This window comes from Neopelma chrysocephalum, unplaced genomic scaffold (genome assembly GCF_003984885.1).
Source record: "Neopelma chrysocephalum unplaced genomic scaffold, ASM398488v2 Primary Assembly neopelma1_75, whole genome shotgun sequence".
Lineage (NCBI taxonomy): Eukaryota > Metazoa > Chordata > Aves > Passeriformes > Pipridae > Neopelma > Neopelma chrysocephalum.
Genome location: NW_020897736.1, coordinates 6,615,732 through 6,630,805, shown reverse-complemented (window position 1 = coordinate 6,630,805; position 15,074 = coordinate 6,615,732). Strand labels below are relative to the sequence as shown.

The window sequence follows — 15,074 nt, the reverse complement described above, 5'->3', positions numbered from 1 at the left end:
ATTTTTCAATTGCCAAGTGGGCACTCTAATATAAACTCCAGATCCTTTTCTCTCAAAGCATGCAGTGTGGCATGTGCATTATATAGGTAACATACAACACAAAACATACTTTCAAAAACAAAATAACAAATATTTAGCAAATGCACTTAATCTGTATGTAACCTCTTTTGTTTAGCACTTGTTATTTTCCCTTTCTGAGTTGAATTGCATACACTGAATATAACAGAATCAGTGGTGATACAGAAATATCAAGAACTGCTCTGTGATCATTATTAGTGTGACAGACTATCAGGTTTGACAGTGTTGCTGCAGTGAGGAGTCTATGCAAATCTGTGAAGTAATCTGGGTACTTCAAATAGGCAAAAAAGAGTAAACTACAGACAGCTGGCACCAGTATGGTGGCATATTTTAAGGACTGGGTTTGTTGTGTTATGGCTCAGGTCTGTGGTCAGCATGAAAACATTTTGCACATCTTGCCTGCCTTTGTGGTTTTTCTCACTTTTATGGAGCAGCAAAGCTCAGGTAGTTGCAGACTGCCTTTAGCCCCTTTTTCACTGAGAAATGGAAGAGAAAACACAGGAAGCATCATGCCTCATCCTCTGTTCAGGCTATGTTTGTTAATGTCCATTCATTTTCCTCCACGGTGCCTGAAAGAGAAGGGTAAAACTAAGATCAAGTGCAAAACCCAGCATATGATACCTACACGCTTATATTGGGTAAATTTTGTGTGGAAGTCAAAGGAAAAAAGAGTCAGGTAATCCAGATGGACATTCCAACCAGTTATGTTGCATGTGAGATTGAACAGTGAGAGTGTAGAGTTGGGTTATTTTGAACGAGGTAGGAGGATCACTGGTTTGGAACTGGGTAAGCACCAATTCCAGCCTTTGACCCTTTGTTCCCAGCAAAGCAGCACAGCTAGAACTTGTGATCCTTAGCCTAGACAGTACTTCAAATTCATAACCAGTCACAAAACTGAGAAATGCTGGCCTTCTCTTGATTATTCCATCTTCAACTTAGGCAAGATTTGCTTTTCTTCTGTGTTTTTTCCCCTTTGAACATCTCATTCCTGGAAGGAAATGAATCTTCTGTGGTCCATATGATATTTTCCTAATAGGTTGTTTTTTCATGCCATAACAATTGATGGAAAATATTTGGTGTAGAGAGAATATACAGTCTGTCAGGATGTTGGTTGTTTTCTGTAAATCAAAGCCAGGACCAGCAGAAAAGCACATAGTGAAGAAAAGGCTTAGATAGATACTTATTTCAAAAGCTTTCAATAAAAAGTCCCAGAATAATGTCAAATTCAGATAATGTTGAAATCTTTTTTTTCTCTTTAGTTAAAAAAGAAACATTTTAGTCTTCCAAGTCAGACTTACGGTAACGTCTTAACCACAGCATGCCGAAGCTGTTAGGTTATTTTTAAAGTTTTGGCCAGAATCTGGACATTTGTGCAAAGTACTCCCTTCTTCCAATACAAAACAAAGTAGTTGCCTGAATATTCCTTGCAGTGCCATCATTTTCAAGGCTTTATTTATTTTATTAAAGAAAGAAGAATTTAGTTTTTATTGGGATTTTCCACAAGATTTTTTTCCTTGGTATGCCATAAACATGCACAGCTTTTCTTTTTATGAAAGCCTTTTTCCATTGTTGTGCATGGGAGATAAAGTCACACAGTGCAGTTCCATCCCCAAGCAAGTAACCATCAGAAATGGTTCTGATGGAGACAGGCATTAGCAGGGGATTGGTAATGATCTCTGGACACTTAGCTTACATCTTTCTAAAGACTCGTAAATCATTTAGTTTTTAGTGTAGTGAAATAAAACCACAAGTCCACTAACGCTGTTCTGTGTCTCACAGAGAATATGGGGCAGAAGGGTAGAGAAAAAAAGGCAGAAGATGAAGCTATTCTGGTGTTAGAGCCAAGTGGAAGCTCATTGGGAAAACTGAAAAGTTCCTTATGTCCACACAAACACAAGCCATTACCCTGTGGGAAACTGTTTGCTGGCATAAAGGACATTTGGAAATTAAATATAACCTCTGACGGCACCGCATTCTATTTGTGATGCTCAGTTGCAGGCTTAGCTTTGCAAATTGTTGATATTAACTCGAGCAAGCACAGCACTGTGTTTATTATTCAAGAGGAGCGTATATTTGGTGTTGAGAAATAAAGTCTCTTGCGGGGTTATGCATAAAGAATGTGAGTAACTAATGTATGTTTATGTTGTTGATGTCCCCTAAAGATCAGTTTCATGGCTGCATTCCTCCAAGGTCTTACTTTTTTTAGAGATAATGATGGTACTTGGCGGTGTCCAGGAGCAAAATTACATTATGTGAAGAGCTGGACAAAGTGGTATTAAGTGCAGTGCACATATCTTTATTTACCTGTCCATATTGGAGTATGTTCAATAAGAAGTGTGCTAAAGCAAAAGGAAATTTCTTCTACAAATGCATCCTCCCATATAAGCACAGGCACAGTTGAATCTTTGGAACTACCAGCAGAAGAGTAAAGAAAATAATTTCCCTCTATGAAATGCTGCCAGTAATGGCACCTACATTGCAAAGGAGCACACAATCATTTTGTCATATTTTTCTCTAGGCACTTCAGGGAAGGGTTAGCGGTCCCCTGGATCATGTATTGATTAATTCCAGGCAGATTGGTTTTTATTCATAGAGTGTCTTGTGGGATAACCCAACTAATACATTTTCCAATGTGTTATACAGACCAAATGTAATCCACCTTGGGGAGGAAAAAAAAAAGGGTGAAAATTATAACAACAGCCTCCCTTTGTCAACAGAGTGACGTCAAAAATAATGTTTCTTAGCTAGGTTTAATTTTGGAGATTGTTTATGTTGCTTTGAGTTTATTTGAGTTTATTCCGGCAATAGCAAGCATGGACCAAGTTCCTAAAAATGAAAGCATTGTTGAAAGCTGCAGAAAAAAAAGATTATGCAAAGTGGAAGCCATCCAGCTGTATCTTTGCTGTCCTTTGCAATACTCTGAGCCACTAAGGAAATGATTGAGAAAGCTTTTGAAGTCAAGGGAAAATACTTTAAATTTGTCCTTCTCAAATGAAAAACTCTGTTTAAAAGGGATCTTTTGGTAAAGGTTATCCAACTGCAGTGCCTGGAGTTATTTCCTTGAAACAGCTCTTGTTAGAAGGGACAATAATGCTCCTCTGTAAAACTCTTGAGATCCCTCCATAAAATCCTAGTTATCAATCAGGGGCTGCAAATGAAGCTGTGCCCCCCAGATTCTGAAATTAATTGCAGAACAAGTTTGAATATATATACAAAAACATGAGGGGTTTTCTTTCATACACTGTGTATTTTATTTTATTTATAGATCAATGAGGACCAAAAAATACCTGTAAAGTGCTATTTGGAAGCTGATTGTCAGATAAAATTCAACTATTTTGATACAAAATAACTTCCTTAGAGATGACTTCATTTGGCAGCATTTATAGTCATTTTTCAGAGGTGTCATTTAAGAAAATGGTGTGTTGTCATCCTCTGCACAGTCCAAAGACTGACTTACATTGGGAATTATAAATTTAGAGAATAAATTGGCTGTTGTTTTGTAATTGATAGCTGCTTTGCAATTAATTTCATTAATGCTTGTAAGTGCCTCTTAAATGATTCACTGCCTGTTGTGACTGATTTATTTGAAAAGCCTTGTGAAAGAGTTTACAAATCACTTAAAATAAGTCAGTGGTTCACTCTTAGAAGTTGTTTTTTCAAGTGCTTTATAGGAAATTGGTATCTCAAAACTGGAGTTGGGAAATAACCTTAACTAAAGGCTTAGCCAACAAGCAAGTAAACAGTGTTAATCGGGATGTTCCTATTTCTGAAACACTGAGATGGAAAATAGTACACATGTATGTTTTGAAATTACTCCTGTGTTTATAACAGTTACTCCTGTTACACAACTGAAGCAAGGACTGTTAGCAAAGCATCCGCATTTTTTGTCTTTCAGCGTAACGACCCAGATTTAGTCCATTATAGAAAAAAGTAATACCAGCTGTTAAATATGAGCATAAAATTAGTGATTAATTTAGGCTGTACCTTGTTTATAAGGCTCATTATAATATATTATTCACAAAGGAAACTGAACATAGTGTGCATTCACTGACCGTTTAAGTGACCCCATGGTTCCAGTAACATGCTGCAGAGCCGTACTCATGGAAATCTTACTGTCCATCTCACTGTATAATGGAATTTTAGTATCTGCTTTGTCTTCAGCAGCCAGAATTGCTGCCGTGGGTCCTGTGTATGCATGTGAGGTATGTAGGATTGAGCATAACTGAGATCATCTGATCTGAACCCAGAAATAATGACTGAATCCTGGAGAAGAAAATAAAGGTATTTTTTGTGATTCAGAGCATCTAGAACAATATAGAACCAGGTCAGCAGCATCTATGTTTATCCTAATTTCCTAATTGTAACAGTATTTATTATCATTTACCCTAGGAATGACTATACCAGAAGAAGATGCTGATGTTGGACAAGGTAGTAAATATTGCCTTGTGGCAATAGGAAGGCTTCAGGTAATGGCAGTCTTTCCTTATACAAACTATTTCTGAAAGCATGACCGCTGTTTTGGTTTAGTTGTAAAAGATTTGTGCAATGTTTTGATACTGGACTATAAATTCTAACATGCCTCCAATATATAAAGTGCCTTGATGTCTGTGTGCAGTCAGCCACTTTCAACAGAGCAAAATGAAACTAATTTTGGTGCATGTGTGTACTGAGTCCACTAAGAACAGCAAAGATACTCCTGAAGATGAGTGTGTACAGATCTGCCATTCTTTAGGGTGTGTAGGGCTGGGATATTGTAGACAGTGAGAAACGTGGCTCTACAGGTGCTGCAGATGGTGGGTTGAAGTGGCTCCCAAAGCCAGTGATATGCTCCCTGCCATTTTTCCATTCATTCTCTCTCTCTCTGGCTAATCAGCTACTTCAAAAACTGTGATTGCAGGAGGTATTCTGAAAATGGCAAAGATAAGGTAGTCAAGAGGCACTTCAGAAATCACAGCTTTATTCTCTGTGTGTGTTGTGTTGTGCATTCAAATGAGATCTCAGCCGAAGGAACTGGGAGAATAAAATTTTACTTCCTTTTTGTCCAGACAGTTGCAATTGTTGTAGTGTATTTTCTTCCTTTTTTCATTGCTGACAAGAGCTCAGAGCAGCCGTGGTGAATCTCCATCACCGCGGCAGGGAGGCTAATTTTTATCTTCCTGGTCTGGGAATTCTGCCATGGGGGAACATGTCTGAGCCTCTTGCATGATCTCCTGCACTCATTGCCATCTGCTGGGATGGTATCACTCCTTCAGGGGAGAGGTAGAATGACCTTTCATTACAGCACGGGTGCCAAACCCATCTTACCTGAGGTGAACAGCCTGCCAATGTGAGCACTTCTGTAGAGTGGGTCTCCATTGCCATGGCAGAGCTACAGAAGTATTGCAGGATGGTTTTTAGGTTAATCATGCTTTCATAATCAAGAGTAATATATTCCACTAACAGAGAGAAGGAAGTTATGGGGATTCATATGTTACAGCTGCCAAAGGAAGATGATTTCCAAGAAAATCACATTAATAATGTATGGAGTGTCAAAGCATCTGTTCTGTCTGAAGAGCCATCAGGGTATGTGAGGGAGGGCAAGAGGAGGCTCTGTGGGTGGGTTAAATCACAGAGGAGTCAAGGTGCTTAAAAACTCTGTTAAAAACTCTGTTAAATTTTGTTCTCTAACAGCAAATTGAAATCTTGCGTACAGTTAACTGGCTAATCAGCTTCAAGACAGCAAAAAAAAAAGATTTTGCTCATTTTGCATTGGGACCTTGTTAGCAGAGATAGCTCTGAAAGTTGTAATAAAACTGATGGTCTCATTTGTAGCCCCAGTAGGATAGAATGGATATGAAATGGCCTGATTGCACAGATTTCATGCAGAGAGCTGGAAATGCATCGTTCTCTCTGGTGAGATTTGAGGTACATTTAGAGGACTGTGTTTTTTCATTATGAGTAGGCACTTGCTGGCCTAACATCCCCTGCCTCAGCCTCTGGAGGACTTTGTTCAGATTCTGTGGTGTTTTGAGTCAGGTTCACATCACCTGAAATATGGGTGCTTAGTCTGCACAATCCTGTTGGATATGTCTACAGATAGTGTGTTGGCTTCTTCTAGAGACTGACCTTCCTATCCTAAAACAGGACGACTGCATTGTCCTCTGAACGTCTGTCATTCTTGGTTGACAGAGATAGGAACCAAGATGCCTAATGTGCTGCAGAGTGAGATGAATCCAGCTGGACTTATATCCTTACTATATCCCTCCTTCTTGGGAATTTCTGATGTATTTGTTTTTCTGCTGTGCTGTTAAGTATAGATGAGTGTCGTGGGATGAGGTATTTGGTCTGCAAACTAGACTAAAGGATGTTCTGTGTCATTTATCTGCTGTTGTTTTATGTACGACTTCCTTCAGTAGTGAGGAGTGTGCCAACAGATTCTGTTCTTTAGTTACATAACCAAATTTGACTCGAGGTGACTGTTGTGTGGACTTCCTTGGTCCTAGGTAACCAGCTCTCCAGTGTGCATGGACATGAATGGGATGTCAGTCCCCACGGAGTTCTTGTCTAGGCACAACTCTGACGGAGTCATCACCTTTGTCGACCCAAGGTGCATCAGCGTCATTGGCTACCAGCCCCAGGTCTGTGACCACTGGGAAGGTGGAGAATGGTTGGAGCTAATGAAGAAAATTCCATTTGCAAACATGAAATCTTTGTAGCTGATAATTCGTACATCGTGCATTAAATGCTTTTCATTTTTCTTTGCTGTCCATGCCTCTGTAAAATTTTGTTTTCCCCTTTGGTATATGGGATATCTTTTTATACCTTTAGATCTCATTGGAATTCTAACAGCAAAATGCTCTAAACCTTGCACAGCTTTACAGTGAAGACATTTCTGTGATAGAAAGTTAACAGTGCTTGGAGAGAGTTTTAATCCTGTAGACCTTTGCTTCTGCCAATCTATTGAACAGTAAGCAAACATCATTTATGGCATATATTTTCCTTTAGGCTTACATCTGCTCCTCTGAACAGGAGGCTAGTACAGAACTGAGCAGAATAGTAAATGAACTCCTGACTACCACAACTCTCCCTCAGATAACTCCCAACAGTTGCAATTTAGAGGCAAAAATAATTTCTTGTTCATTTGTTTTTCAATTTATTTTGATTTTAGATAGCCTTATAATAACTATTTTTACAAAAATTAGTGCCATAAAATGAGCTGTAGGAGAGAATGTCAGTATCTTCAAGGCACCATTCCACAGTTATTAAAAAAGCACTTCAAAATTTTTTGTACATACATATATCTGTGCAACAGTACAAATATAACGTAGGACATGATGCCTGCAAACCTTGTTTGTGTGATTCATCCCCGATTAACTGACTAGTCACATTAAGGGTGGTAGACCTGGATTACTTGCACATCTGCTCATGGATTCGTGTTGTGGTTTGGTGTTTTTTACACAGGTTTATGTTTTGTTCTAGGATCTTCTGGGGAAAGATATTCTAGAATTCTGCCATCCTGAAGATCAAAGCCATTTGCGAGAGAGTTTCCAACAGGTGCTGTGTCCTGCTCCTTTTGTTCCACAATTCATTATTTTTGGTACTATTTTGATTACAGAAGTAGCTCTTATTTTTAGCATGTCAAGGTATTCTGTTATGCAGGAGGAGTGTCAAGATACAAAACAATTTGTTGGTCAGTTTAGAAATTGCTTAAGCTGCATACTAAATGGTAGTTTATTATGCAGTGTGTGTTGATAGTATTTTCAGAAATAAGTCATCTAGTTATATATTTTGTTTTATTCTTGCAAAAAATTGTTTGCTGCACAGGGTGGGCTGCTTTGGAGATGCCTGTGTAGATCCCTCTATGATAAGTGGTAACCAAAAGTGTTTACATTCCAAGATGGGTTGTTGATATGGAAGTAGTTACACCCCTCTGTGATGCTGGACTGTTTTTAACTTAGTTCTCTGCTAGCATAGGTGACATGCTTCTTCAGGTACTTTAATGGGCTTACACCACTTTACATCAACAGGTAATTTTGCCCTTTTTTCTGTTAGAAATTGAAGTGTGGAGGCAAGTAACAAAAAAAATACAACATATAGAAAAAGTTAATAATTTGGATTAGTTCTTACCATGGGCCACAATTACATCAGCTTTATCAATGGCATCTATTCCATTGTAGAGCTTTTCTGTTTCAGATTGGTCTGGGCCATGCAGGAGCAGTGCTTTCCCCAAGCTGCTCTGCTTGTTGCTGGGCTTTTCAGTGCCTTTGCTGCAGCACTAGAACACACAGCACAGGATTTAACTGATTACTGAGGCTCAGTTATCTAAGTGGTTCCAGATTTTCTGACAACAGACTTATAGCTCATCCAAGTTTTGTTGGTCCATCTCATTTTGGATGCTGATATGTATTTTCAGCTGTGAAACATGGATATGAAATGACTTTAAATAATTCGCATAACCAGCTATGTGTTCAGGCATGGCATGAAAGAAGAGCTTGAAGAGCCTCTCTGGGGAAAACAGCTAAATTCTGTTCAGTGTTCCTAGAAGAGATTGTGAAACTGAAGTTATAGTCTCTACAGAAGCTTTGGAGATAGTGTAAGATATCAGTACTCCTGAGCTAATTCTCACCATCCCCTCCTTCAAGCAGGGGCTACCAGCCCAGTGGCTCACTGAGTGAGCATTGTGCATCCACTTCAGTGTCCCTTGCACAGACTGAGTTCAAATAGCAGCTGAAGGCTTTTTAAATTCAAGATGTTGGATCACAGGCAGAAGCCTGTCAGAGCTCAATGCTTGAAATAAGTCACCACACCCAGACATCTTCTCTGCCCCACCTTGGTTGGGGGTATGATGCTTCGGCTGAATCCGCCTGAGGGGTACCTGTCACCAGGAGTCAGGTCCTGCTCTCCCTCTTCTCTCCTTCCTTCCTGCTGCCCTGCTGCTGGCACAGATGGACTTGCTGGGTAGGCTGAGGGACTGATTGCTTTTGCATGGAACCAGCTTTCAGCTGGTTCAGCTCCCTGAACTGGTGCCCGATCGCATCAGCAGCGCAGGAGCAGTGAGAACACATACGCTGTTTTTCACTGGTGCCCAAATGATTGATTCCACTAATCTATCCAAGAGACAGTGACAGAGAGCTGCTGGAAAATAACACACCAAACATCCGTCTCCACTGAATCCATCCAGTGATTGCCTGGGGCTCAGCAGGGCTGACTAACTAACATTGAGTTAATGACTTGGTCCTCACTGTTCACTGGGAGGGAGATCAGGCCTTGGGGGGTGGGCAGAGTGTCCCTGAACTCATTTGCTGGGGACTTCCCCGTCACTGTTAGGCATGTGCATAAGTGATTTGCTGGATCATGGACCTACATGATTTGCTTAAGGTCATAAAAAAAGACAGCAGGAAAAAATGCAATTAGAAGTGAAAGCTCCTGTTCACTCAATCTGTGTCCAATCTATGAAAATATTGTGCTGTTTCTTTAGTGGGCGATTCCTTTTGGGGTATATTTTTGTTCAGTACAGTAGCAGTGTGATTAGGGCTGTTACTCCAGTCATGCAATAAAAGACTGAAGTAAGCAGTTAGGCTTTGCACCAGGTGGTTTTTATTTTGAAAGAATGTAAGAAAGTAAAGATTAAACATTAGCCTTGAAATTTTTTGTGCTATTTTGTTTGTATGCACTGTTTTAAGACAGTTCAGAATTTTCCCACCAGCACTCTCTGTACATTATGTATTATTACAGAATTAGTGTTTGCTTAATCGAGACTTCAGGACAATAGATCACTGCAGTTTGTTTTATTATTGTTTCTTTGGCCTTAGAAATATCTTAATTAAAAGGTAACTGTGATTTCAAATAAACTCCTTTCTTTTTTTTTTTTTTTTTTGCTAAAACCCTCTATAAACTTGACACTTCTAATTTGCTGACAGTATCAGAACCAGGTTGGTGCATAACAGAGGAGGAAGGCAGGGTTTTGCAATTTTTGGTCAATTGCCAGTATCTATCTCAGAGCTTTTACTTCCTTGGGAAGATAAATTCATTCATCAGGGTGGGAAAAATCAGGCCAAAATAAGATAGTCTCAAGGCCAAGACCAACAAATAGTATCAAAGGGTCCAGAACACAGCTATTGGATACCCAGTAGGTTACTATTGGGATTGCACACTTTTATACCAGCTCTGTGGCTTTTACCCTGGGTGTGGTGGTAGAAAATTGCTGATAAAAGAATGTCGCTCAGTGAACTCAAACTACAAAAGCATTAAAAAAAACCCAGTAAAACCAACCAAGCATTTACTTCAGTATGATTTTGAACTTTCCCGGGCTTTGCTAAATCTTTTTGTGTCTTCTATTTGCACTCTTCCCATTTAGTCCTATATCCAGTTGATTAATTTGAAGTGCAAACCTCTGAAAAAACAGGGTTGGAGCATTTTTCTTAATCCAGTTTCTTGTCAATAAAGACAGAAGGTAAATAGTGGGATTTCTACTTTTAGAAAATACAGGCTGCAGATAGCTAATAAAAAGTAAATTCCAGGTGTTAAGGATTAAGAATCCACAGAAAGATGTAATATTTATTTGCAGTAGACCTTCCCTTTCCTTCCTTGAGGCATTTCTGAGATAGCTTGGTGGAAAAGCAATAAAATATAAACAGAGATAGTCCAGGAAAGTGCCAGCTGAATGACTTAAAACCATGAAAATTTTCTTCTGGCTTAAACCAAGATTGTTGGATGACACATGAAATGCGGTTACAGGGCCAGTGTGTGAGGATTGCTTTGAGTGTACTGGAGTTGGCAGCTTCTTAATTCTAACTTGGTGCCCAACTGTTGACTTGAACAAAACTTCAGCTACCAAACCCAGGATTTGAATTGCTTGTTGCCAGACATCTGAATTCTTAGTTACAAACAAATAGACTGTCCATACAAAGATTTTGCTCTCTTGTTTTCATTAATACTGTTAGAATGGACAGTTGCTTATCAGTGGTCTTTCCATTTAAACACTGGATTGCTCTTTTTTTCTTCTGAAAGCCCGAAGAAAGTGTTTGTTGTTAGCACTTTGCCATCCTAGAGAGTCTTCTAGTGTGTTTGGTGGGGAGGAACCAACGCCTTATAGTTTCTAAAAATACCCCATTGTGTTTAAGCATTTTGATGCTGATGTGTGATTTGGTATATCACATGTATGAATTGCATAGCTAGGTATCCAAGCAGAAAAGCAGACAGTCAATGGTCAAAATGGCTTTTCTTGTGGTCTTTTGTATTAGCTGCAGTAATTGGTTTATGGTTTACCTGTAATCATTTAAAAGATCCTCAGTTTGGTTTCTGTCACTCTCTCGATAAGTGCTTCACATTAAACATTCTTAAAGTTTCCCTGTTGGGATAGCAGCACGACCTGAATGATTGTCCTGAATCTGTATTCTTTTTCTAAGCAGTCTAGAAAATGGCATTTTATATGACAAAGTGTGAGGATTTCATTCTGAAGGAAAAAGCTGCAAACACAAATAGGGTTTTGCTTATTCTCTGCACCTGCAAATTTCTCTGATCTGTCCTTGGCTTTCTGTAATTCAAGTTTAAAACATACCAGTTGCTGCTGTTTACTATTCATTTGCACAGCAGGTAGTGATCTCCTTTTATTAACCTTTCCAAATGGCTTTGCAGGTGGTGAAACTGAAAGGTCAAGTCCTGTCTGTGATGTATCGTTTTCGTACCAAAAACCGGGAGTGGATGCTGATCAGAACCAGCAGCTTCACGTTTCAGAATCCTTATTCTGATGAGATTGAATACATCATCTGCACCAACACTAACGTAAAGTATGTGCCTTTCCAGGTGCTCGTGTACATGGTTTTGAAAGAATTGTTAGCGTTACTTTTTGCTGTAAAGCAGATTTTGAATTTTTGGTAGCCTGTTTCTAGCTACCTTTGTTTCTGTATAACAGTAAGTCCGTAACAGGGTTTTTCTGCATCATGAGATCTCACAGTGTAGCTGTTTCTCTGTGTCATTATCCTGAGATGCTTCCAGGGCCTGGTTGCACTGGGGGGAAAACGTCACTTATCTGTTATGTCATTAGACAAACCCATTGATCTCGGTCCAGGCTGCCTTAAACTAGCACAGAGCTTCCAGCAGTAGGCCAGCTGTCCTGATACTGGAGGAAGGTTAGCCTGATTCCTAAGCCAAAAGAAAATTCTGTGTCCATGTTCATTGTGATCATATCATTCTGTAGTCCTGGCATCTTCTGCTTGAGCTGTGTCTACTCTTATGACATAATGAAGCTGGGAAAATTATTTCCTAGTAGACTTGAGTGAGGAGGGTTCCTGGTATTCAGTTTAGGTCTGTGGAATATCCCCAAACATGGGAACAATCCAATCCGTATCTTAAAATGGAAATGAAATCATCCTGTCTTTGCATTACTATTTTCGAAAATCTGTCATTTGGCTTCTTAGGAGGAAGTCACCCTCGGAGTATGATGGAGGTTCATCACTGTGGACTGAGCAGAGATGCTTTTAGAGCCTCCTGAGTTCTCAGCCAGTAACTGCAGAAGTTAATCTGGTCTCGGTTGCTTTGTAGTGTGGGAATTTTTTTAATAAATGTTTCTTCTTTCCAGTATGAATTTAATGTATTCCTAAAACTCAATCTGCTTCTGGTCTGACCAGAGATTTTTTTGCCAAGTTTTTAGCTGTGAGGAAATTACTGATTTTAAGATCTCAGCCTGTTAAACTGTATATCTGAAGTGCTGAACAAGCAGTCTGCTAGTGGAGGTGTCTGCTGATTGCTTCACAGCAAAACCAAACCCCTGGGGCTTTGGCATTTGAGCTTGGAAAGCTAGTGAATGCCTCTGGGTGTTCCTTGTCCTGCTCCTTTGGACATGGCTCATACCTGGACTGAAAGGGCTGTGCATTCACTTACATAAAACCCAGCATCACAATTGTTTTGCTCATTTTTTTTCCTCTGCATACCCGAAAAGTTGGGCTTAAACAACTGCATAGTTAAGTTCATTGAAAACAGGAAGATGTGTCTTGAAAAGACAGCTAAATATCTCCCTGTCTGCAGTGTGCATCAAAAGAGATATTTCTACTTTTCTGCTGTCCCGTAATACTTTTCCAAGTAATTTGTATGTGCAAAAACAGGCCTGCAAAGTAAAAAAACGACTTCTGAGATTTGTCCCGGGCTGGCTTAATTGTGCTTTGTTCCCAAGAGGCCACAGATGAAAAAGTGGGGCTGGAGACTTATGCTGTGTTGACTCTGGGAATGCTTTTTTCTGAGCCTGCACTGCACTGTTCAGCTTGGCACCACAGCACTCACTGTGAGGAATAGCACAGTGCCAGCTCCTGGCTCTGGTTCCATCTCTCTTGCTAGGTTTGAATAACAACCCAGAAATGCTGACCTAATATGGAAGTTGCCTGCTGCTACTTAGACAGAGGATGTTCCCTCTTTCCTGTCATGTTGAAAATGTTCTGAAATGGGCAAGATACATCCCATTATATGTCTGCTTTTGAACAGTAGAAAGAATGCATTATTCAAACTGCTTTTGTTTTTCCCCCCCGTTCTCTCCCAGTTCTCAGACAGATTTCCAAAGAGAACTTACTGTAAAATACTGATGTTCCTGCCTGTATCTGGTTTTATTTTCTTTTATTTTCACATTTGGGGTCATGTTTTGACTTATGATTTCCTAGCTGCCTTGGGGAGTTGTACGTCACGGGCACTGGTGATTTCCGCCTTCTCACTAAGCTCCTACTGGGACTTGTGGTTTGACCCCATGTGCGTGGCCATCCCTACATGTCACTGGAAGTATCAGATGCTCTGGGTCCAGCAAGGTGCTTCCCATGCAGACCAAGAAGGGCTGCCTGCCTCTGCCCAACTTAAGGCAGTTCTACACAGAGATACATTTTGATTTGCCTATCACTGTGATAACCTAGGCAGCTCCATAAAATACAGGTTTGAAGCAGTTATAAATTCAGCATGAAATTGTAGAGACAATATAGCTGAAAGATCTAGGTTTAAATCAGTTGGTCAGTGAACAGCATTTTTGCAAAAGACTGTAGAGGGCAGTGGTGGTTCCAGTTGTGGAGGGATTAATTGATTTTTACTTTTATTTGTTGGCTTGGTTTGGTTGTTTTGTTTCTTCTTTTTTTCTCCTTGTTTTTAATAAAGATACTCCTTTGAAGCTTCAAATACTCAACCTTCCAAACTTGGTTTTGGTACAGAAGGATAAGGAAACATTAGGTTCAAATGTTCACTTAGTTCCTTGCAAAAAAAGAAAAGAAAACTTCTCTCAGTTTCACTTGGGTGTAGGCATCCAAGAGAAACTTCCTGGAGAATTGGAGCATTTAACGTTTTGCATTTGTGCTGTGTTCGGCTGAAAAGAGAAGTCCCCCATTTGACCACGTCTTCCTGTGTAGTTGGGACTGTTTGATTTCCAAAGAGAAATAATAATTATGATCAGCGTTTATTTAATATACAGATAGAGCAGTGTTTGAATGAAATAATGTCATGGTGAGCGATTATGTAATATATTTTATATATTTATATGTATATATCTCTCTCAAAATAAAGAAGAGACATATTTTTCTGACCTTCATATAAATTCTGATGTTTCATTTTTGTAAACCTCAAAATCACACACTGTGTGAATTTATGAATCCTGTGAGTGAATTTACGAATCCTTGAGTCCTGAGTCTCAAGACCTTCTGTCTCGGAGTGAGCTGGCACAGGTCCCTGCTGGAGGCAGCCTGCTGGATGAAACAGCCTGCATTTTGTGGGAGAGATGCTTTCTGTTTCGGATTCTCTGGGCCAAACTATAGAGCTCAGCTATTCTGATAAAAATCCAGCCTGTGGTAGTGGTGGTAGAGACTTACTTTCTCATGATCTTGTGCCATCTGCGGGCTCCCTGGTCCTGGTGTTGGACAGACCCTTTCACTGGGGTAAGTTGATGCTGTAGGCTAGAAGAGGGAGATACTGAGAATTTCTGAAAGAGGATTTTGCAACAGTAGCCCCAAGGCTTTTACTACTCCACTTTTGTCCCAGCCAGATACAGGAAGCAC

At 39.8% G+C, this 15,074-nt stretch overlaps 1 protein-coding gene across 4 annotated transcripts in view; it reads left to right on the top strand.

The window, feature by feature from the left end:
* Window positions 1-15,074, top strand: part of ARNT2 (aryl hydrocarbon receptor nuclear translocator 2) — a 99,449-nt gene that overhangs the window by 62,300 nt on the left and 22,075 nt on the right. For all 4 annotated transcript variants that reach the window (XM_027688295.1, XM_027688297.1, XM_027688294.1 and 1 more), the window contains 4 exons: window positions 4,468-4,544; window positions 6,561-6,695; window positions 7,537-7,611; window positions 11,695-11,846. In XM_027688295.1, coding sequence (XP_027544096.1) covers window positions 4,468-4,544; window positions 6,561-6,695; window positions 7,537-7,611; window positions 11,695-11,846 — 439 coding nt within the window. The remainder of the gene's footprint in view (window positions 1-4,467; window positions 4,545-6,560; window positions 6,696-7,536; window positions 7,612-11,694; window positions 11,847-15,074) is intronic.